Source organism: Pinus tabuliformis, chromosome 8 (genome assembly GCF_031772625.1).
Source record: "Pinus tabuliformis cultivar Carrire ecotype Pingquan chromosome 8, CPIR1, whole genome shotgun sequence".
Taxonomy (NCBI): Eukaryota; Viridiplantae; Streptophyta; class Pinopsida; order Pinales; family Pinaceae; genus Pinus; species Pinus tabuliformis.
Window position 1 is genome coordinate 991691930 of NC_142294.1, and position 25148 is coordinate 991717077.

Sequence of the window (25148 nt, forward strand, 5' to 3'; positions counted from 1 at the left end):
GGCATAACCAGCCACTCATACAGTCCCTGCTTTGTTTTGAAAGTAGTCTTCCATGCATCTTGCTCTGCAAATCTAACCCGATGATAGCTACTATGCAAGTCTAACTTGGAAAAATAAACAGCTTCTTTCAACTGATCTAATAGATCATCTATGCGAGGAAGGGGATAACGATTTTTTATCATTATCTTATTCAGTGCTCGATAATCAATGCACATTCTCCACGAGCCATCTTTCTTTCTCACCAGAACAATTGGAGACCCGCGTGGTGATGTGTTAGGTCTGATAAACCCCTTCTCGAGCAACTCCTGTACCTGCTTCTTGATTTCTGCATTCTCTAAAGCTTAAAACATGTACTTTTCGATGTTAGGCAATGGAGCATCTTGCTGCAAATTAATATCATGCACTATTTCCTTTTTAGACGGCAGACCTTTAGGTTCTTGAAACAATATATCATATTCTGAAACAACTTTTTCTAAATCAGCTTGTTGTTTAGCATCATAGCCCTCAAATACATTGGCTTTATCAGGCTTCTTTTCCTTTACAACTATCAGTAAAAATTGTTTGCATGACTTTACAATTCGTTTCATCTGCCTTGAGTTTATGAGAGTATACTTATTCTTGAGCTTATGAGCTCTTAAAATATATTTAATTCCATCTTTAACGAGTAGATACTTGTTCTCAGCTCTATAGAAAATAGCTTTTCTATCATACAAGTAAGGACTTCCTAAAACAAATCCACATATATCCAAAGGAACTATATCTAACTCAACCTCATCTACAAATGTTGACCCAAAAGAAAACTTAAGTTTACATTGTCTAGTCACTTGTAGCTTTTATTTATCACATAACCAACCTAATGTATAGGATTTCTTGTGAGGTGTGGTTAGCAATCCCAGCTTCTTTACAATTGCTTCAGAAATTAAATTTACTTGTGAGCCACTATCAAACAAAGTATCAATCTTTTGATGATTGGAAATAACTCGAATATGAAAAAGCTCATGCCTTTTTCTCTCATTTTCTTCATTATCAGTAGATTGTGCAGAATTACTAGTAGATGCTTCAGAATTTTTACCTTTTATACTTGTGGCTACGATTGTTGCTTCATCTCCTAAGTCTGACCCCAAATCCTTTTGAATAGCTGCAACAGTCTTCTTCTTCTTGCCCTCAAACTTCTTAGGTTTCAGCTTCGGATGCAGAATCCAGCAGTGCTCATCACCATGCCCATCCTTCTTACAGTGAGTGCATGAATTTTTGTACAGTGTTTGTCTTCCTCTCTTTCCAATTATGTTTTCTTTTCTCCTTATTTTTTCTTGCAGTGGGTTTGGATGATCCCCCAATTTCTGGGTTCCCATTTCTACCTCTAGCCTCTAGATGCGTAGCCTGAATGGATACCTCATCTATGCTGGTGGGATTAAACATGAGGATATTTTGCCTCATTTATCTGTGTAGACCACCTATATACTTCAACAGAGTCTCAGATGAGTCTAAAGAAATTCCTAGAATCAAAGCTCTTTTCCTAAATTCTTGGGTGTAACCTTGTACACTTTGCCCATTTAGTTGTCGAAAAGTTTGCCAGCTCATCATGGCTTGCTACATGTAGGCTAGTGGATAGAATTGCTTTTTAATTGCAAAAACAAATTCACTCCAGACAGAAAGAATCTTACCATGTTTCTTCATGTCAGCTTGTGTCCTGCCTTCCCACCATACCAAGGCGGTGCCTGCAAGGCATAGGCTGGCCAACTGAATCTTATTCTTGTCTGAGTCAATACTCTGCACTCTGTAATAAACATCAATCTGTCTGATCTAATTATCCAGCTTCTCTGCATTCAACTCTCCATCATATATTGGTAAATCAAATTTAACATCTAATTTAATCAAAGATGTCTTCTTTTTATTTTCAGCGCTATTAGGAGGCGTGAGAAATTTTTCTTCTTTCCCTTTGCCTTTAGAGTGATCATGGAAGAGAGATTCTTCTACTCCTTTGTCTTGTTTGGAGTTTGATGAATCTTCATCTCTATTTTTCTGAAATTCCCTATAAATTTCCTCCACCATGGATCTCATGGTCATAAAACTATCCGTGAACTGGGGGTCTGATTCCACGAGATTTTCTTCTGACATTTTCCTCTTAGAATAGAATCTTCCAATTTCCGGGTTAGTTTCAGCCAACTCTCCTTCTCATAATTTAAGTTTTGATCTAGTTAGCATTCAAAAACGAGATCGAGCACAAGCTTGTCTAACCTTAGTAACCTAGAGCTCTGATACCACTTGATTTGAAATTTATCCAGGATAAAGAATTAAAGGTATTACAGACTCATGTGCATGGATGTGCCTATGTTACTTATGCAACGGATCCATAAGATTGCTAAAATACATAGACACTGAGGCAATCAAAGAAAACTTAACAGTCAAACATGTAAACAAAACAAGTTTAATAAGGAGTTCACCCAATGCCCCTGGGCTACGTCTCCTAGTCCAACCTTTCAGTGGTGGCCTCTCTATTATGTTTTCAAGTAGAGTTTTTACAACAGTGAGCTCGATTCGAGACTCACTAAACAGAATGAAGTTAGTAGGAATGGAGTGCACAGACTCTCCTTACTAAAACTTGACCTCTGAGGGTCACAGTAGTATGACAGGCTTATGCCGAGGAGTTTGCTTGAACCTCTCAAGCCTTCAATGGAGTACACAGACTCTCTGACTCTCTATGGCTCCATCTGGCTCGATGCTGCCTTCAGGGCAACTCGGCTTCTACTCTCTATTCTCTGCTATTAGCTTCCTACGTCTAGCTAACTCTTATCTACCTCTCTATGTGTTTTTTATGCTTCTGTTAGGTCATGGCTTTAAAGCCAAACTATTCTTTTGACTGTTCATTTCCGCTTCCCAGCTTTCTGGTTTCCTTACCTTTGTCTGTTCAAATTCCTCTGCTCTGTGTCATCATCGCTACGTAATGCCTCGCAAGGAGGTGGCCACCTGTTTCCCAACGAACTAGGTGTCAGATTCCTTGAATCATTTTCGAATGGCCATTAATTTCATTTGCTTCAAGACCACCCGTGAATCATGAATCGTTTGCCAACTCATCATCCACGTCGGACTTCAAATCCCCTGTCATCTTGCTTTTTGACCTGTCAAATCCGGTCAGTCATCGGGACGTATCTCCATCATTGATCTGGGCCCCCAGATCCTACAGTTGTCCTTTATATCGGGCTGACAAGTCGCACGATGTTTACTCGTCCGATCGGGCGGTTTTCTCTCATCTATCGAACGCGTGTCGCTCGATGTGTGGCATCGAGCAGGACTCAGTCAAAATTTCTTACCGCCTCGAGGCCTTCCAATATCCTCCCAGTTTGAGGAATCCCACGCTACGGAACCGAATGCGTTACTTTTCCAAATTTTATAGCGATTTCAGGTCCGGGCGCTTTAGGGCTTTCCTTCACTGAGGGGGACGCCCTACGATACGCAATAATCGCATATCAGAAACCACCCTTGTTTCTTGATTTGGCCTCTGGTTTTGCTAGTTTGCGCCAGTGCGCGTTACCATGGGCCAACAGTCTGCACGCTCGACCGAGGGTCCTTATTGCTCTACTTTTGCCACAACTACAACTGTTACGAGGATTCTTTCTGATAGCTTTGATCTTTTCTAGGACTCGAATCTTTTAGCATAATTTGAAACAGTCATGAAAAATTAGAGAGTTTTTAGGAACCAATTCGGATCACCACCAATATCCACCTAGATCACTCCTCCCCCCTTAGGAAGCAATGGTCCCCATTGTGTTGAGTGCCTTCATGAGATGGGAAACTTCCGCTAAATTTGGTCCCTGGTGAGCCACTTGCCTTGGTGCAGGAGTTGGCCAGCTTTGATAAACCAATACAGTTGGATCTTTCACTGGCGAGTGTTCTTAATCTGTGTGTCCATGATCCAATCAAGTGTGGATTATTCCATGCAGTCTGGGTTTAGCTCTGTTGGTGTGAGTTGTTCTGCAATGTCAGATGTGTCCAGCAATGGTGGAAAGTATGGTTGAAGGCAGTCTGCATTGAACATTGGGTGCAGGCCAAGGAACGATGTAATGTTGAGCTCGAAATCATTGTCCCCTATAGCCTTCGTGATGGTGTATGGCCCATATCGGAGCAGGTGAAGCTTGCGATGGGGTCCAATAAGGCGCTCCTTCTACAAATGTAGCCAAACTTTGTTGCCCAGCTGGAACTTGCGTGGCACCTAATGCTGAGCATGGTGCTGCTTTTACTTAGCGTTGGCTCTGTCCAATATATCATGGATCTTCTAGCAGATGTGTTGAATTCTCTCAATGAATTTTTTAGCCCTGTCGGCTTCGAACTAGACATGAGCTGAATCTGCCTGAGTAGTTGCAAATGGTATGGCCACATCAATGGGACATAATGGCTGAAACCCCATCTCTACCTAAAATGGGTTATGGCTCGTTGAGTTGTGGAGAGCTCTGTTGTAGTTGTGCTAGACATAGGGGAGGCTTTCATCCCATGTCTGTGGATCCTTCAAGTTTTACATGCGCAGAATGTGTATGATCATCCTGTTGATGACTTTTGTTTGGCCATCAGTTTGGAGATGGAAAGTCGTGGACTTAGCGAGTTTTCTATCCAACATCGACTAGAGACTTGACCAAAATTCACTTAGGAATCTGAGGTCCTGAGGAGAGCCAATGGACTATGAGATTCCAAAGTGTACCCATATTCGCTCAAAGAAGAGCTTAGTAGTGGCCTTTGTTGTGATACTCTTCTTACAGGCCACCATAATGGCCATCTTAGAGAATACGTCAAAGACCATGAAAACAAAGTTTTTGTTGTGCTTAGTAGAAGGAAGGCCCAACATGTAATCCATGGAGATAGATTCCCAAGGTCGACTAGGAGTAGGTAGAGGAGTATATAGGCCTTGCTTCTTGATGGTTGGTTTGGCAATGGCGCAGGCAGTGCAGGATTTAATGTACCTCCCAACATCCCAGTGAAAGTTCAGCCAATTAAAATACTTATGCAGTACTGCCACTATTTTCTCTACTTCGAAATATCCAGCGACCCAACTTTAGTGTGCCTCCCAACTCATCTTGGCACGCTCACTTGAAGGAACATACATGTGTCCCAGGTAGCATAACAGCGCATCCTGGAGGTGAAAATTTGGAACTTGCTTACCTTCCAGGAGTGTCTAGTATGCGCTGCCGAATTCTGGATCGCTCTCATAAAGATGCAACCACCCTGAAGTCGTGTGCCCACAGGAGTCGAGCATAGTGATCAACGCCATGACTGGTGGTCGACTGAGTCAATCTGCAACATTATTGGTGTTGCCCTTCTTGTACTTAATGTTCAAATGGAATTGTTGTAGTTATGTGGACCATTTCTGATGGTGATCATTCTACACCTTCCCTTGTGTTTGTATGAACTGTAGGGGCCAGTGGTCTGTGTGGATGATCGTTTCCTTCCCCATAATGTAATGCTTACATTGACGACAGGCCTGCACAATGGAATACATTTATTTTTCGTAAGTGGTATACTTTCGGACTTTGTATGAAAGTGTCTCACTATGGTAAGCCACTGGATGCCCTTGCTGAGTAAGAACTGCACCAATAGCATAGTCGGAGGTGTCTATCTCAATCTCATATGGTTGTTGCAGGTCTGGTAATGTGATCACTGGTGCAGATAAGAGGTGATACTTCAACTCGACAAACACATTATGTTGGGTTTCAGACCAAAAACAAATTGATTTCACTCTGCCCTTGGTGACCTGACTTAAAGTCCAAGTGATATGAGAGAACCCCAACATGAACCTGCGGTAAAAATTGGCAAGACCCAAAAAGATGCAGAGCTCTGTTAGAGTGGTTGGGGTTGGCCAATCTTGAATGACTTGTACCCTGAATGATGACAGGCCTGTACAATGGAATACATTTATTTGTCGTAAGTGGGATACTTTCGTACTGTGTATGAAAGTGTCTCACTGTGGTAAGCCACTAGATGCCCCTGCTGAGTAAGAACTGCACCAATAGCATAGTCTGAGGTGTCTGCCTCAATCTCAAATGGTTGTTGCAGGTATGGTAATGTGAGCACTGGTGAAAAGCAGAGGTGATGCTTCAACTCGGAAAATGCCTTCTGTTGGGTTTCGGACCAAAAAAACTTTTCTTTCGCTCCGTTCTTGGTGACTTGACTTAAAGGCCAGGTGATATGAGAGAACTTCAACATGAACCTGCGGCAAAAATTGGCAAGACCCGAAATTTGTGGAGCTCTGTTAGAGTGGTTAGGGTTGGCCAATCTCTAATGACTTGTATATTGTTTGGGCACACATGCACACCCTACTCATCAATGATGTACCCCACATTGAAGTTGGGTCATGACAAAAGTGCATTTCTCCAAATTGGCACACAGTGTGTGTTGTCGCAAGGTTTGAAGGACCTGTCGAATATGATGGAGGTGTTTTTCCCAACTCTGGGTGAAGATCAAGATGTCATCTAAATACACCACCATGAATTCATTCGTGAAGGGTCACAATATGTCTTCCATCAATCTCATGAAGGTTGTGGGGGCATTCGTCAACTCGAAAGGCATGACAAACCATTCGAAAAGGCCCTCCTTAGATTTGAAGGAATTCTTCCACACATCAAAGGGTTCAATAGGCACCTGGTGATAACTGTAATTCAAGTCAATCTTTCTGAAATATTTGGCCCCCTTGAGTTCGTCTAGAAGGTCATCAATCTGTGGGATTGGGTACCTATTCCGAACAGTGATCTTGTTCAGCGCCCGATAGTCAATACAGAGTCTTTAGGTATCGTCCTTCTTCTGTACCAATACAATCGGGCTCCCACAGGGTGATGAGCTTGCCCTGATGTGCCCTTTCTGCAACAACTGAATCTACCTCTTGATCTCATCGTTCTCTAGAACAAAGCATTGATAGATCAATCCATTGGGTAGTGGCATGCCCAGGGTCAGATCGATGGAGTGATTTACCTGACAGTGCATAGGTACCCCTGTAGGTGAGGCGAAAATGTCCCTATACTCCTCCACGACCTTGTCCATCTACTATTTTTGTGCAAAAGAGCCTTGTATGGAAGTTTTGGCTACAACCTTCTTCTTGCCCTGAGGACAAATCGTAAGGAAAAAAAGATCCTAGTCTGGGAAATGATCTTACTACATTGCTTTATTGTGATCAAAGAGATGGTGGTAGGCGGGGCTACCTCTGGTATCCTGTACAACTTATTTCCCAAAGTAATAATCACAGAGTGAGTTCTAGACTCATATACAGCATGTCGCTTCCACAAGTATGGTTTTCCTAATAATACATCACAAACTTCAAGAGGAGAAACATCACATAGTACCTCATCTGTGAAGGGCTTGATGCTGTAGGGAAGGCGACACTACTCGTTGATGCAGAGATCTCATCCTTGGTGAGGCCACTTAATGGTGTATGGCTATGGAAGTGCTCTCATCGGTAGGCCCAAATTCTTCACAACCTCTGTTGAAATGAGGTTATTTTCGCTCCCATTGTCGACAATGAACTGCAGCAGAGAACCTTTCACCCACATCTATGAGTGGAAGAGGCGTTCCCCCTCCTCTGAATCTTCAAGCTCATTCTTCTGGATTTTTGTGGTGGTCATGGTGGCCCTAAGCTCCGCGTCAATGATCTTCTTCCCTTTTTCATTCCCCTTGTTAAGTTCTGACTCGGAAGTCGAAACATGCATCTCATTCAAAAGCCCTCATCTCGGCCACTAGTGATTGCTTGACCCAACAATCACTTGTGTTGTAAGTGGAGCTCTTATGGAACTTACACCATTTTACCATGTCCTTATTTTTCTTCATGGTGTTATTCTTTTCTTGCAGCTTAAGCGGGTTGTCCTGGACCGCCCTGCCTTGGATTTTGCCTTTGCTCTGTGGTTTGGGGGCATCTTTTCCTTACTTCGGATTCGCAAATCCAAAGTCTCGCTTCTTCTGTTTAAATTTTTTCTCAATCTTGACAGTGTATCGATATGTCATGCTGAGCGAGGAGATGTCTAAGAACTCCATCTCGTCCTGGATGTACTTGTGTAGATGTCTGTGGTACTTGAGTATGCCGCTCAGAATCCTTGATACCCAACTTAGTGCGGAGGGTATGGAAAATATTTGTGAACTCCAGCGCATCTTGGTCCCTTCCTTGTCCTAGCATGGTCCAATTTATGTATTTATCTTCATAGATCCAAACAAGGTAATATTATTCCTTGATTACATCTCAGAAAGAATCCCAAGTGGGTGTGGCTGAAAATAGTGAAGATTCCCTCTCGTCCTTTTGTTCACAGTAGGTTTCCCACTAGTCCTTGATGTGTAGGGTGGCTTTGAGAAGTGCAAAAGTAATCTTTTCCCAATTGGAAAAGTCATGAACTGAAAAATATCCTTCCAACAGATTCAACCATTTATCTACAACATTTGCATCTATTTTTCCCTCAAATATGGGAATATTGAAGTTAACTTGTACCTTAAAATGAGTGGCACCTCCAGAGTGATTGTTGGATGAAGATGTGTCGTCAGTGGGTAGTCGTCGAAGGATATGGGCAAAGTTATCCATCATCACGTTCCTCTGTCGCTCAAGGGCTTCCTCGAGCAATATTTTGAAAGTATCTCCTACCCCCTCATCTTTCTTTTCTTCCACCATGGGAGGTCATTGGGGTTTGTGACGCTGGTTTTGGAAAGGTTCAACCATATCAAGCCCTAACTTCTTATACGCTAACCTTGTTAGGGACATGCAAAGAAAAACAGAGAAAGAGCAGCCTACTCTGATACCACTGATCCGAACTTGAATAGGAACGCAACAAATTACAGATATAACCATCAATACATAAATGCAGTAGAAATAACACTTCATTTCATTAATATCAGAATATTGAAATATGCTTACAAACAGAATGGAAATAAAGTAGCTCGGACGATGGTAACTTATCTCTAAGAAGAGATGTGGTGACTACATACCTCTGAACTTTGTTATAGTAAGGCTCCAAAGCCTATTTATTATTAAGAAATAATGGAAAACCCTAAACATCCAGAAATCTAACCCTAGGAGATGAAGCGCCAAAATTGTGGGCCCCATTTGGGTAAATTGGTATATCAATTTCTCAAGGCCGTAACTTTGGCATACTATCTTCATTTGGTTATCATAATAACGCGTTTTGAAGATCTCGAAGAGTAGGCTGAAAACATAATGGAAATTTTGTTTAGAAATTTTTGGGTCTCTCTGTTTTCCCTATTAAGGCCTTAAAACAGTGCTGGAATTTCAGGACCCGAAAATTTTCCAAAATTAGTAAGGAAACTGAAAAACTGAAAGAGATAGTGTTGAGTGTCCAAGAGGAATGGGAAGGTGGCCACCAATATCCACCTGGGTCACTTTTGTTATATAGTGACCTGTGGGGACTTCAATTTTGAATATATACAATTGTCTTCGTGGCTTCTCCCACAGAAGTTTTGGTAGATCTTGATCATGCAATATTACTTTTACACTTTCTTCAATAGATCGGTTCTTTCGTTCTGCAACCCCATTTTGTTCAGGATTATATGGAACTATTAGTTCCCTCTTAATCCCAAACTCCTTACATAAAGCTATATTCTCTTCCATTATCAGACCACGATATCTTAATTCTCCTATCCGTAAGGTTCTATACTTTAGTTTTGAATTCTTGAAATTTGGTAAATACTTCATCCTTGGATTTCATTAATTAAACCCAAGTTTTTCTTGAATGGTTATTTATAAATGTGACATGATATAGATGGCCTTCAAGTGATTTAGGAGTCATAGGACCATAGACATCGGAATGAATAAGATCCAAGATTTCTTTTTATTGCGAAGCACTGCTTCTAAATGGTCTCTTGGTGTTCTTACCTAATGCGCATCCTTTGCATACTCCTTCGTGATCTTCTTTCAATTCGGGGATATACTATATAGCTTAGAGTTGGAAGGATTTTGAAATGGGGATGACCAAATCTTCTATGCCAGAGTTCACATGGGTTGATTTCAATGTGAACCAAAGCTTGAGCAAGAGGAGATATCAACCTCTAAATTCTTTCTTCACAAATACCAATTACTCTAGAAATTTCTATGCTTGAGTTCTTACTCCATACTACAACCTTTCCATCAATGAAAACCACTCTATCACCCTTATCTTATAAACTTGAAATGGAATGTAAGTTCTTATGCAAACCTGGAACAAATAGGATGTTGTTAAGATGAATATTGCTTCCATTCTCCAGCTCTATTGAAGTTGACCTGATTTCTCTTACAAGATAGCTCTTATTATCTCCAAGTTCCACTGAGTAAGAAGACTTTCCTTTTGATAATGTATTCAATTGTTTTTGATGACCAATCATGTGTCTGGATGCACCACTATCGATTACCCAAATGTTCTCGTCTTGAAATGCGCTAGTGAGTGCTAAGAAGAACCCTTCATCATGTCTTGGTTACTTCCTTCTTTGTAGTAAATAGAAGATTCCATGCTTCCTTGATGTCTTTCTTGAGATGGCTTGCTACCTTTGAATACTTCTTGAGGAACATTTTCAATGAAGTAGAGATCTTCATAATGCCAACCTTTGCTCTAATACCATGTTGAGACATCTATAGGGCAATGATTAGATTGATTTCTCTTTACTTGATAATTGCTTTTGATGTCTTTTTACTTATTAGATTTGTTACTTATTATTATGTTTGTATATCATCAAATAGTTACCAAAACAAGAAGAACAAGAACACAAAATATAGGTTGCAAGTCAAGGCCAAAACCTCTCCACTTGAGAGGAAAACCCGCAAATCTCTTCTCTTCCTTATAGATTCTTCAATTGACGAATTCTGAGACCTTAAAACTGAAACCAATACCCTTCAAGACTAAGACCAACCTCTCCAGATGATGTGCTAACTTTGATCCAGTCAAACTAAGTCAAATCTCTTCCAGTAGTACTTCTTCAACCTCCAGCTGCAGAATTTCAGCCTCCAACAAGCCTGAAATTTTCGGCCCCCTAGTAGCTGTTGATGACACACATTTGAGCCTCACTTTCCCTTCCAAGGGTTCCTTAGACCTTCACTTTCCTTTCTTTGTCTTCCAGTGCTTGAGGATGACCTCTGGTGACCTTTGCTTGATCCTTTTGCCTTCTTTTCTCCAAGATCGAACTTGTAGATGAAGCCCTAGATCTGTTGTAGAAACCCTAGTCCTCCTTTGCATGTATGAGAGAGAAATAGACCAAACAAAAATCTTCTTCGTCTTCTTCCTTTTTTGTTGCCTTTTTCTTCCTCCTCCTTTGCTAGAATGAGTGATGGATGAATGTGTCTCAAGGAGGTCGAATTTCCTCCTATATATAGGCTCCTCAAAGTGGACGTGGCTCTTCCTTTTAGGCCGACTTGCCAACTGCTAGGCCAACTTGATCTTGGAGGGTATTTTGACACTTTTTATGACAAAAATCATTTTCTTTACAAACTACAATGTGCCCGAAGGGGTCTTCGACTTATGACAATGACTCTTTTGACTTCTTGACCTAGGACAAACCTTAGAAGCACTCAATGAGTGCTTGACCTATAAAATAAAAGACTGAGCCTGAAACCCATGCTCCAAAAATAATAATAATAATATTCTTTCATTTTACAATTTACAAGAATTAAAAGTACATTTCATATTTATGAAGACCAAACCTAGTTGCAAATTTTTAAACAGTTTGGCCTCAAGATCTAATTATAAGTCACTACAGTTTTGGGAGGAGATCATTGTTCAAATCTCACAAAATATTCCTTCCTTTTGTTGCATCGAGATAACTTTTGCCTTTGTGAAGCACATATTCTAACGTTAAGTGGCAAGAATATTATATATTGCTTTGAATCCACCCTTTTTGGGATTTAGCCCATATTAATGGGATTTCAAATCAAACCATAAATTATTGTGTCATATCCATGCCATGAAGTGTTGCCTTGTGGTTAGCCCACATTTCAATGTGATTGATCCACGTGTTGGTGTCTTACCTTGTTTTCTTACCTATTAGTTGTCATCTTTTGCAACCCATAACTTTTTGCATTCAATTTGCATTTGACCGCATTCAAATAGTATTAGAAAGCTCTTAACAAGATTTTCGACATAAAGACATTTTAGTAAGATTTGAGACCATATGATTGGATGAGTTGTGTATCCTCCTAGATCGAATGCCCTATAACAACATATAAGAACAGTAATGTTTGATAGAAACACTCATCTCACCCATGTTTTGTAGAACACTGAGAGTACAATTCAATGGACCCAACATATTATTGATATACAACGCCTTGTTAAACACGAAAGAACATATGAAGTGTTTAATAGAACCACTCACCTCACCCCTATGTTGGAGAGCACCTTACTACTCTCGATGTAATAATTTGATATTATGGATTTTATTTTCATTAATCATTGCATCAAGAGTAACAAGGTGCATATGCAACTCAATATGATAAAAATGTTGTCATGTGGGTGTCATTGTTGGAATCCTCCCTAAAGGTGTAGTTGGGGACCAAAGGGCCAATAGTAGAGTAAAATAGTAGTGGATACCATTGAACGTAAGGTGGAATAGGTTCGTTATGCATATCATTATTAAATAAGACCCATTATGATACTTAGTATTGAATAAATCTAATGGGACTTTATTATAAACAGCCCACTAGGTACTTACGAGGTTATTACGCTGATATAAATAATGGAGTCCACAGTATGAAAAGTGTGGAGTTTATTTATATTTAGAGCTTTGTTGATTAATAAGTTATCCAATCTTAAGAATCGAGAGGACAAGAGTGGATTCCTTCCATAAAAACATCATAGATCCATCTTAAATACAAATCTAACATGAGTCGAGAGGGATAAAATTTATTCAAATGCAAACTTCTTTAGAGTGCAAAATACGCGTAATTTTTCATTATTTAAATTATGTTTTTTGAATGCTACGTATGGTATATATAAGACAAAATAAATGTTTTAACCATAAAACTTTTTTTTTCATGATATAAACATGATATTTTTAGAGGATATATAATATATACATAATATAAGACCCACAACTTAGTATTGAATAAATCTATTGGGGCTTTATTATAAATAGCCCACTAGGTACTTACAAGGTTATTATGTTGATAGTGTGGAGTTTATTTATATTTAGAGCTTTGTTGATTAACAAGTTATCTGATCTTTAGAATCAAGAGGACAAGAGTGGATTCCTTCCATAAAACCATCATAGATCCATCGAGTTTATTTATATTTAGAGCTTTGTTGATTAATAAGTTATCCGATCTTAAGAATCAAGAGGACAAGAGTGGATTCCTTCCATAAAACCATCATAGATCCATCTTAAATATGGATCTAACATGAGTCGAGAGGGATCAACTTTCTTCAAGTGCAAACTTCTTTAGAGTGAAAAATACAAAGCCTAATTTTTCATTATTTAAATTATGTTTTTTGAATGCTATGTATAGTATATATAAGACAAAATAAATGTTTTAACCATAAAACTTATTTTTTTCATGATATAAACATGATATTAAAGGATATATAATATATACATAATTGCCACTAAAATATTTTACATGTTTTTCATGATGTAAACATAATATTTTTTAAAGGATATATAATATATACATAATTGCGATTCAAATATTTTACATGACATGTACATCAAGACATTTTATCAGCCCAAATTAAAATGGTTTTTTATTATTAATATATTTTTAACTATATGTCAATATTTATTCACATTAAAATATTTTATTGATAACCTATATTTAATATTTTTTTTATTTACAACATTAAATTATTTCATATATGCAACATTAAAATATTTCATTTTAACAATTCTTCTCTATATATAGATATATATGAAGTTGATATAGACATAAATTAGTTAACATAGATCTTCAAATACTTTATTTAAATCTTTTGTTGAAATATTTTTGAAAAGTAAAAGGTTTAAACATCTTACTCACTTTTTTTTACTTCTAATTACTTTACAACATATTCATTTTTTATATTATTATAGCCAACATTATTGTTCTACTTAAAACATAATTTATTTTTATTTTAAAGGGCACAGACGAACAGACATACTTACCCATCCCCTCATACTGGGTTGTAGAATGAGTTTCTCAACTCAATGGCCAATTATTTGTAAATTGTCACCTTCCCTTAAAGCATATATGTATAATTGAATAAACATAAACTTTTATATATCCTTCAAAATCTTATATCTAATAGATTTTTGAAATTTAAGATTTAGTAAGAATACTCTTTATTGGGCAAAAAAAAATAAAACAAAATCCATTTTGTAGGTTTTCAAAGGAAAAATATGGTCACATCACTTATATATATTCATATATTTTTACAAGTAGAATTTAAAAAAAAAAAAAACATTAGATTATGTAATTTCCTCCCAGAAAGTCCCTTGATTTCCAAAAAAGCAAATAAAAAAAGGCATCCAAATCAAAATTCAAGTGAAAGTATCATTGATATAAAATCAATTATTTTATAACTTTTTTCATAATGGTAATGGAAATAGAGTAGATATATTTTAACAAGGTACTCAAATGTCCACCCAACCAACACTAGTAAGAAAATATTGAGGACCTTGATTTGACATATTATATGTTACGATTTGAATCAACATTAAGTGCACTATAGCCCTTGCAAATTTCCACTCCCAAATCCAAAACAAAAGTGAATAATGGTAACATGCAAAACAAGTGATTGGAGGAATGAATGTTGGTGAAAAAAACTATCCAAAATTTGTATAAAGAATACCATGATATGATAGAGATACTTGATAAATTTGAGAACATATTAAGTACCAAATATCCTTTAATCAATGAAGAGTATAACTAAGAAATATATGCCTAATATGATTGCTCGTGATGATTGCTACACAAATAGTTTTCTCACATAAAAACTATTTTCACATTTTATTTGATGATTCTCATTGTCATTTATGAGTACTAATTTTCAACTTTCCTAATAGTGTGCCTGCCAAATCCACATCAAACATTTTGCATTTATGTGAACAATCTTTTACATATTTAGATCTATCTCCCTTTATTATGCATTTAAAGCATTGTTCTCAACCGAAATTGAACTCTAAGCATACCTAGAGAAGAGCCAACATAAACTCTTAGACCTCAAACCCCAATTTATGGATGAGCTCCTAGGATTACTTAGTATTGCAATTAGTAGTTGCTACATGGAACATTGGCTACTTAACATGGTGATCTGCACTCATACATGATAACCTTGGTTTATGATAAAGCTTATCAGACTATATCAATATGGGGGGTAGCACTTATACATGGGACCCTAGTTCTCTAACTTACTTCAACATTACAATCAATACTCATCCATAAGACCATAGTTTATGTCTATAACTCTCACAAAAAGTGTTCAAAGTAACGCTTTCATAAAGGCTTATAATATTGGGACCATCCTAGAGGTGTAATGGAGCCATAAAAATCCATAGTTGATTAATAGTAAAGAATATTGAAAGATGTTGCTTCTTAAATAAAGACCACTATGATAACTAGTATTAAATAAATGTAATGGGACTTCCTTAATACATGTCCACTAAGTAATTAGAATATTGTTATGATATGTAAAATGAATTAAGTCCACTAAACTGCTTATTATTAAATAAAATGTATTATGATCATTGGTATTAAATCAATGTAATGAGACTTCATTAAAAAAAATATCCATTAAATAATTAAAATATTATTATTAGTATAAATATTTTATTAATTATAAATAAAAACGAAATTCTCCCCCAACAAAATTTATTGTATTTAAATTTTTAATTTATTAAAAAAATTCTAAACTTACAAAACAAGTGAATAATTAATTACATTTTTATTGTATTTGAATTCTTAATTTATTAAAAAATATTCTAACCTTACAAAAACAAGTGAATAATTAATTACATTGGTATATAATAAAACAATACAAATATTAATATTTGTACAGATATTAAATATATATTATATAGTATATCATATATCATATATTTAATTTTAATTGTACAAATATTAAATATATATTATATATTGCATTCATATATAATAAAATAATACAAATACAAAATATATATTATATATAATATTCGGTTCGTGATAAAATTTCAAATAAAAGATATATAACAAACAACACTTTCATTCATTATCATATATGATTATAAAACTTATATATATAAAATTTAATTAATATTAATAATAATAATAATATATATATGAATGAAAAGTAGATTTTGATAGGTCTATATCATATATGAATATAGGATTATAAATATATATATATAATTTAACTAATATTATTATTAGTAATAAATATATATATGAAAGGCAGATTTTGATAGGTTTATGTTATATATAAATGCAGTTTAAATTTAATCAAAATCCTATAGAAATTTTTAAAAATTTAAATTTAAATTGTTTAATCTAGGTAATTAAAATGTTTATAGATTTTTCAAAATACTAATCTATTTATATATTTAAAGAGCTAAATTCATTTATACCTTAAAAATGTATTTTGAATAACAAAATATCTTGAAATTATATTTTCAGATTTTAATGAATTTCAGTAATAAAAAAAAACAATTTCAGATAATTTCCCCATATATATATATATATATATATATATATCACCAACAAAATTATATAACATGTGGTTATGGACAAAACCACATACCACAGCGCGTTAAAAGCGTTAGAGAAACGTGTTCCCGTTAATGATGAAGTGCTTTCAGCGAATACAAGGTTGTGAGTTGGAACGCATGTAGGTGCTTTCAAAGATAGATTGCATGGAGAGATGAATAACATTAACATTGTGGCGAGGATAATGAGCATCCATTACACCCACGTAGGCTGTAGCACTTGCGGTGGAAAGAGTTGAAGATATAGAGAGCGTCCTGATTGTTTTGTTAAATATAGCCTCACACGCTACACTGATTGTTTTGTGTTTATTTGTTTGTTGGTTTTACACAGACACCATCCTCCCATTTATTTAACCTTACTATAGTGTCACTCGTAATTTTCTCTTTATACCAATACATCATCATATCATCTAGTTATCTCGAAATTTATGAAAAGTCAATGACCATAAAATTGAAATTGAAATTGAAATTTTACATTTCAATTTTAAAAATCTTCACTGGACCGGGTGACTTGCCGGTACAAAATGGCAACGTAGCAAAATATGAAAGACAATCCAGCAATGGTTTTTTATGAAGCGCCCAATTCTCAGCGATTTCTCCAGATATCTGTTTATATACGGAGAATGCGGTTGAACTGGACTTGTAAAGCTTCTCAATGAAAACTTGGTAATCTCTTATCCTTTTTTAAATGAATCGTCCAAAACTGACGTCATTGAACTAATTCTCCCGCATTTCTCCAATATTTGTTTATATACGGAAAAAAAAGAAAGAAAGAAATTATTTTAAGGCTAAAAATAGCTTATGGGACAGATTGCTTTTTCATCTGGTTGATGTATTGGGCCTTTTTTTGTGAAGTTTCACAATAAATGCCCCTCGTTAAATAGATTATCCCAAGAGCTAGCTGCCAGCGTATCTGCATAACTTTCCCTGTTGTCTTTGAAGGCCTCACATTCTAAAATGAAATGTTTTCCTGTTTCCACTTTTCCGGAAGAATAAAAAATACATACCCTTTCCTCCCACACTTCTTTTGGCCTTTTCCAGCGCCCTGTTTCACAACGGAGCTGATGAGAATTAGTTCTTAACTAAGCAATAAGAATTTTGGCTCTCTAAGAGATATTGGGCTCTATGTATGCTTTTGGTTGATGATTATGAGTGGGATTAAACACTTCAATATAGTAATTTTTCTTTCTTCCTAGCTCCTTCTCCCAAGTACGTTTGTGGAACTTTTCCATAACAAAAGCTTTTATCTCTTCACTGTTTATGGGGCACGCCTTCAAGCAAATATCCCATTTACTAAACCATTTGTTATTTTGTTACATCCAAGTTTTTTTGCTCTTGCACAATCTATCATTAAAGATAATGCGGTTGAACTGGACTTGTAAAGTTTCTCAATGAAAACTTGGTAATCTATTATCTTTTTGCATGTTGAATTAAATTTTGATTGTAAATTTTTTTTTGGCTAACCTAATTTTATTCCAAAAATGTAAATGTAAATTTTGTGGAGTAAATGCGTAAATATTAATTTAACAGTATAATGTCTACTCATCAATTTATCATTTTGATAATACATAATAAACACAATATAAATTTAAAATATAAAGAAATTTAAGAACACTCCAAAAAAATGTATGGTATATAAATAAAACATTTTTATATTTACAACAGAAGTATGGTAAATAAATCAAACCTGTATTTACTCCATAAAAGGTATGGTAAATAAATAAATAAAAATTATATTTACTCCAAAAATATGGTAAATAAATCAAACTTCTTTTTATATTTATTCCATAAATATTTTTATATTTACTAAAATTCAAAAAAGAATTTTTATTTAGATGAAACTTATAGGCCAAATATCATGGGACAAACAAATTATTAATACTATAGGCCAAATACCATATTTATATAAAAAGTATGGTAAAAAAGAAAAAAAAAAGTATAAATAAATATGGTAAATAAATAAAAATATATCAAATAAGATTAAAAACCAACATCTAATTTTATACCAAACTTATGGGTCAAATACAATGGTAAATAAACTGAGATATGATAAATAGCTATAGTAAATAAATAAAACATTTTTTTATATCTATTTCATAAACTTCACTATACTTACTAACACTCGGAAAAAAAATTAAAAAAAAATAAAAATAAAAATAAATAAATATTTAGATAAAACCTATAAACCAAATTATTATTAATAACATACAAGAAAAAACATTATTAACCCTAACATTAATATTAAAAAATTAATATTATTATTAGTAATAAATTTATTATTCATATTAATATATTATAATATTAATATTATTAAATTTAATAACTTTGAATTAACATTAATATTAAAAAATTAATATTATTATTATTATTAAATTTATTATTCATATTAATATATTATAATATTAATATTATTAAATTTAATAACTTTGAACTAATACAATATTAAATTTGTTATATTATAATATAGATTACCATATCACGATATATATTAACTCTAGACATATATGGGAAGGAAGAACAAAGACACAGTGATACAGGAAGGGGAGTGACAAGGAAGAGATGGAGTGACAAGAAAGAAATGGAGATAAACTAAAGGAAAGGGGAGAAGAGAAATGAAGAGAGGGAGGGAGAGGAGTGAGAGAGGTAAAAGGAAGTAAGAGAGGGAGGGAGACACAAAGATGAAGTGTGGGGAGAGAGGAGAGAGGGACGGAGGGAGATAGTGAAAGGACAGAAGGGCGGGGAGAGAGAGATTGGGGAAGAGAGAGGGAGGTAGGAGAGAAACTAAGAGGTGAAAGATGGGAGAGAGGAGAGGAGGAGGGATTGAGATGGAGTTGGAGAGGGAGAGAGGGAGGGAAGAAGAAAGACATAGAGAGAGAGAAGTGGAAAGAGAGAGGGAGTGACGAGGGAGAGCTAGAGAGAGTGTGTATGTTTAGGGGTGAGATAAAGAAAGAAAGAAGCAAAGATAGAGAGAAGGGAGGAGAGAGAGAGGGATATAGTAACATACTTGGAGAAAGAGAAAGAGAGGGAGAGAATTTGAGGGCAAAGAGAAAGGCTTGGAAAAAGAAAGAGAGAGAGAGAGAGAGAGAATTTGAGGGCAAATAGAGAGGGAGGTAAGAGAGTAAGGAAAAGAGAGGAAGAATGAGGGTGAATATGTGTCAAATGAGTTCAAGAACTTATGTGCATCAGAGGGCATTAGACGAGAGTTATTAGCACCCCATAACCCAGAGCAAAATGGGGTCGTTGAGAAAACGAACAAAAGCATTGTGAGAGTTGCATGGGAGATGTTACATGATCAAGGCTTATCATTGCACTTGTGCGTTGAAGCATGCAACACAATTGTGTATGTGCATAACAAGAGTCCTCGTCGGATTCTCGAGATGAGTACACCTGAAGAAATTTTTTTAGAGAAGAAATCAAATGTGTCACACTTCAGGGGCTTTGGTTCATCAGTTTAATGTCATGTTACCAAAAATGCAGAGAGCGAGAGAGAGAGAGTTGGGGGAAGAGAGAGGGAGGTAGGAGAGAAAGTGAGAGAGAAGAAAAATGAGAGACAAAACTTGAGAGAGAGGAAGAATGACAGACAAAACTTGAGAGAAAAGAAGAGAGTGACTGGGGAAGAGAGAGGATTGGAGGGAAAAGAAAGAGAGAGGGAGGTAGGAGAGAATGGGAGAGAGAAGAGGAACGAGAGACAAGACTTGAGGGAGGAGGAGAGTGATGGGGGGAGAGAGAGGATTGAAGGGCAAAGAGAGAGAAAGAGGGTGATGAGAGAAGAGACAGGGAGGTAGGAGAGAAAGTACGAGAGAGCGAACTTGAGAGAGAGGAAGGGAGAGGAGGACAAAAGTAACAAGAGTGACAATAAGAATAGTAGAAGAAAATAGTTTGAAATTAATCACAATGAAGACTATTTGTAATTGACTATATTCTTATTATTCACATTTTATATCATTCAATACTGTTACATTGTGATTTTACATTCAAAAATTTTATTTCATCATTTTCCATCATTAAAGTTATTAACAATATTTATCATCTCAACAAACCGACATAACTAAACAAATTTAAAATTAAAATGACCAGACTAATCTCAAACATATTTAGATTATTTAAAATGATTATATTAATATTAGATGAATATACATATTATTGATAAAATTAATCATATGTTCCTTAAATTTTCTTTAGCCGCACATCACTGAAATTAGTCTAGATCCATCTTAACTCCGGATCTATCAAGTGCTTAGAGGGACCAAATCTCTGGAGGTGCAAACATTTCCTCAAGTTTTGCACTCAAAAAGAGGTTTGCATCTCGAGAGATTTAATCCCTCTTGGTGCTTGATAAATCCAGAGTTAAGGTAGATCTAGACTGATTTTAATTCAAACTAACAATTCATAATTTTACTTTATAAAATATTTCATATGATATGGATTATGTTCTTCACCATTATAAATTTTATCTTTTCTAATTGATATATGCTCATTTATATCAATGATCATTTATAATTTGTATAAGCAGGGAAAAGGGCAAAGGGACTTGAGAGCCTTAGGTTCTAGAAGGCACCACTTCCTATGCCTGAAGCCCTTGATTTTGGTTCTCATTCCATGATCATTTCCCGTTTTGTTTCCTGTTTTAAGTGAACGTAGCCATCAAATTCCAAGCCTGTTTGAAGATCCTTGGTTGCCTTCAAAGTCGACTCCTCAGTTCAAACTTTCTTAGCACAACATAGTTGTACCGTGCATTTGCATGGTTCTTATTGTTTCGATCTTTCAGGGCTTGCAGCAGGATATACTTAACTCGCATTTTATAGTGCTTCAGCACGCTGCCGTTTACAGTGACCTGGAAAAGTTTTTTTATCGGGCCACGCCAACCTCATGTCAATTTCAATAACTTGACGTCCCAGCAGTCATACTTGTTACTCCCCTAAACTGACATGCACACCCAAGTAAGCTTTCTCCCTTGCATACTACACCCTTAACAGATAGCTAAGGCTTTGCTTTTGTTACTTTGTAATATAACCAGCTGAATTCCAGGCATTCATTGATCAGAAACTCACTTAAACACTGCACCTTATCAGTTCTGTCATAACACAATTCCGACGATTGATTTCTTCAGGTACTTTTGGACTTCCCTAATTGTGAATTCAAATTCAATCTTCAACTTTGCCCCTTTCAAATATGACACCCTTATCTTTTCAACGGAAAGATGTAGCCACGTACAACCGGTCTCTTGTGTGCATATAAACAAAAGGACGCCATTCAACAAGATAAATGACAACACACATTTGAGCCCCGCTATTTTGTACTCACTACTCTATTTGCACAATTGATAATGTACAACTTGCAAAAAGATTGAAAAGAACGCAGTTTAATCTGTCCAATCTCTGCAAAGTGCAAGCATAACATGATTTGATAAACGACAAAAAATAAATCTCTTCCACTGCTTGTGCAATAGTAAAATAAGACAGCGTCAACTATCTAGCTTACAGCAGTTTTACTGGAACTCCATTGCCATTCTTGGGAAGTATGTCAGGGATGCAGACTATGGGACTCCATCAAAAATGCTTGTTCTCCTGAGCTGTGTATGCGAAGGAGAGTGTAAGGTTCTTTATTATACCTGCTATAATTTTAGCAAGGTTCTCTATCATATCTCATGTCATTTTTGTAAGGTTCTTTATCATAACTTATGTGATTTTAGTTATTTTGTACTATAAAACAGTTTCAAAATTTCATTGTCATTAACATGTTGAACTGCTCTCCAATGTGGATAACAAGGAGAAAATGTGTCAAATTATATACCCTGTATGAAAAATTTGGCAAGCAAATCACGACCCTGGGGTTATTCATGTACCAATAGAAAGCAAAATGACTACAAAAAAATTACGGCTTCAAACAATAAATTGGACCCAATAACTGCACCAGAGGCATCATGGCAAAACCAAGAACATTTCTCACTTGTGAAAGGTAAACGCACAGTAGATCAATAAATTCATGCGAGTAAATCTTAACAACATTGCCGGACTGAGCAAGCAACAACCTGAGCCCAGTGCCTCAATCTTGTTTTGACAAGCTGAGGATTGTCACCTGTAGCACAAGTTTACAATTTTTAGCTAAGAAATCACTAATCTAAATATCTGTAAGAAGACAATACAAATAATCATTTAACATGTTCAGAAAGTGTATTTTTTCAAACAGATACTCAGCCTCTAATAAAACAATAATAATTGCTTTGAACCAGAACTTCAAAGCTGTATTGTTTTGATCCCAATAATATTTTAAATTTCAGACTGAATGCATAATATGGCAACTAAAATTTAAAAAAAGAATTAAGACAAATATTAAAATAAAAAATATATTAAAAAAATTCAGATAAAATGGTTCAAGAGAAAAGAGGCATCGCACTTCATTCATCTAACTTATCAGTTGAGAAACAATGGGATAAGATTTTAAATTTGAAACATTGGGGCACTAATGCAACATTTCCTAATGATCTTTTTTTGCTTTAGCATTTAGAAACAAAATCACTGCTAAAAACAATATATACTCAAGAACATCTACACAGTAAGGTTTACCCAATTTTGTGCTCTTGTTGGGCACCCACGTTCTTACCATGGCTTAGAAGGTCTGCACCAGCTGCTTCTGAATTTTCAACTATAAGACTTCTGGTGACCGAGGTCACCTTACGAAACGTGTCCTCAACGCAAATGGTTTATGAAAGTAGTCCCCTAAGGAGATGAATGCTTAAAGGCTCATTATCCCACATTTTCAAAAATAATAAATGAATCCACAGCATGTACCCAGACCAAGTGGTAGTGGGGAGAATTGCATTGTATGAAGCATTGGTTCAAGGTTAATCCACATACTGTTGCCTGTTCAGCAGAGGATAAATCCACATTTACAATATCTTTAGCCGCACAGGACAAGTCAATCGGTAAGGATTAGGGTAGCAAAGGACCTTAAACATCCTTTTGTAGATCTGACTACGAAGGTCCAGAAAACAGCTCTCTAGAGGATAATAAAGGGAAAACTAATTCTTGAAAAGATGTAATAAAGGCAAGATTAACCCTAGCACTCCCTTGGAGAATGCATGATTCCATACAGTACCCAAATAAGGGCATGAAATTAGCCCCTTACACTATAAGACAGATATTACCAGAAAATAGAGATATCTCCAGGGACTGAAAAACCCGCTAGAATTGAAGGTTTGTAAAATATAAATTCATGGATGTAAAATCTAATAAAATTTTCAAGAATAGGTAGGCATATAATACTAGCCTCTAAAAATACAGGAGACGTGATTAGTTTCAAAACCGGCCAGATTTTCAATAAGATATAAAAACAAAGTCAAAAATGAGAGAGACAATGAAAAGACAAAGAAATATATGTGCTCTTACCTGGACTAGAGATTATCCATGTATCCAAATCGTGCCCTTCTGGGGAGTTCTCGTCACAAGAAGAAGAAGAAGAAGGAAGTGAAGCCAAAGGCGAGGACTTCAATTTAGAGCCGTTGTAGTGCTTGTTAACCGCATAGTAGAAATAGAGAGCCGGCAGAGTATCACACAATTTATGGTCGCCTTCGTCTTCAGAATCAAACCCAAAACCAAATCCGAGGTCGATGCATCCCCTGAGTTCATCCACGTCATCATCAGTCAGGCTCTTGGACTTTCTCAGTTTGGATTGTTGATCCTTCTTTCGAATCCAAGCCTCCTCCCGACACGATTCACTCGACCATGACTGATGCTTCAGAAGCCTTCTTGGAGGAGGAGGAAGGGACTTCTTCTTCTTCGCTTCTCCTACCACACGAATACCGTTATTTCCTGTTTCGATACCATCCGTCTGTGTGGCCTTCACAGGCGCTTCAAAGCGCATTACAGCCATGTTAGGACTGGGGGTTTCTGCACCTTCCGGATCTATAATTTCGTATCGAGAAAAAGGATCGCTCGCAGTTAAATCAACTGTGCTCATATTTTTGTGTCAAATCGAGCCGTGTTGGGCTGGGAACACAGGTAGGGCAAAAATCAAATTAGTAAAACGCAAACAAAAACGCAGAGGCCGACACTAATATCCAGGTGGTAATGGCGGACGCAGCATGCCCCTCGCCCCAGTGGGGCTTTTGCGGGGCTCTGAACTCAAGCGTAAAGCTCTATGAGCTCTCCTCTCCTGTATAATAACATCCCTGGCCTGCCCTTGTATAGTGCTTTGCTTACTTCTCACGGCAAGCTCCCTAGGGATTAGGGCTATCCTACATGTGACCAAATCCCTCCATTCACGTTGAGTGATGGATGTGAAGTTTGATGCAAATTGAAATAGAATATTCGAAGCTTAAGCAGGCCGCACTACACATAATTAGAATTAAAGTAAAGATTTTGTACACTAGGTATTATCAAATAATTTTGTTATATAATAATTCCATGGGGTGGTTGCAACAAATTTGGGCTTCCTGTCATAATTCTCCATCTAACCCTAAAAGTGGGAATATAGGAATGGAAGTCCAAGTCTTCCCTACT

At 36.2% G+C, this 25148-nt stretch overlaps 1 protein-coding gene across 2 annotated transcripts; it reads right to left on the bottom strand.

Annotated features, from left to right (window-relative positions):
- Positions 1-17190: 17190 nt before the first annotated feature.
- On the bottom strand, positions 17191-24829 carry LOC149238740 (membrane insertase, putative (DUF1685)). 2 transcript variants are annotated; one of them, XM_089373172.1, is made up of 2 exons: positions 24036-24829; positions 17191-17692 (listed from the first exon to the last, which is right to left on the bottom strand). In XM_089373172.1, the coding sequence occupies exons 1-2, from the start codon at positions 24604-24606 to the stop codon at positions 17505-17507; spliced, it is 759 nt and encodes a 252-aa protein (XP_089229298.1). In that variant the 5' UTR covers positions 24607-24829; the 3' UTR covers positions 17191-17504. The 2 variants fall into 2 exon arrangements, with proteins under 2 accessions (XP_089229298.1, XP_089229299.1); XM_089373173.1 differs by lacking the exon at positions 17191-17692 and adding an exon at positions 22603-22725 and having other exon boundaries at positions 24036-24819.
- Positions 24830-25148: the final 319 nt, after the last annotated feature.

Excerpts from the sequence above, each read along its gene's own strand:
- LOC149238740 (XM_089373172.1), bottom strand. The coding sequence starts at position 24,606 with ATGAGCACAGTTGATTTAACTGCGAGCGATCCTTTTTCTCGATACGAA. Across the intron at positions 17,693-24,035 it reads ATGGATAATCTCTAGTCCAG|GGCGCTGGAAAAGGCCAAAA; the intron begins GTAAGAGCACAT and ends GTTGTGAAACAG.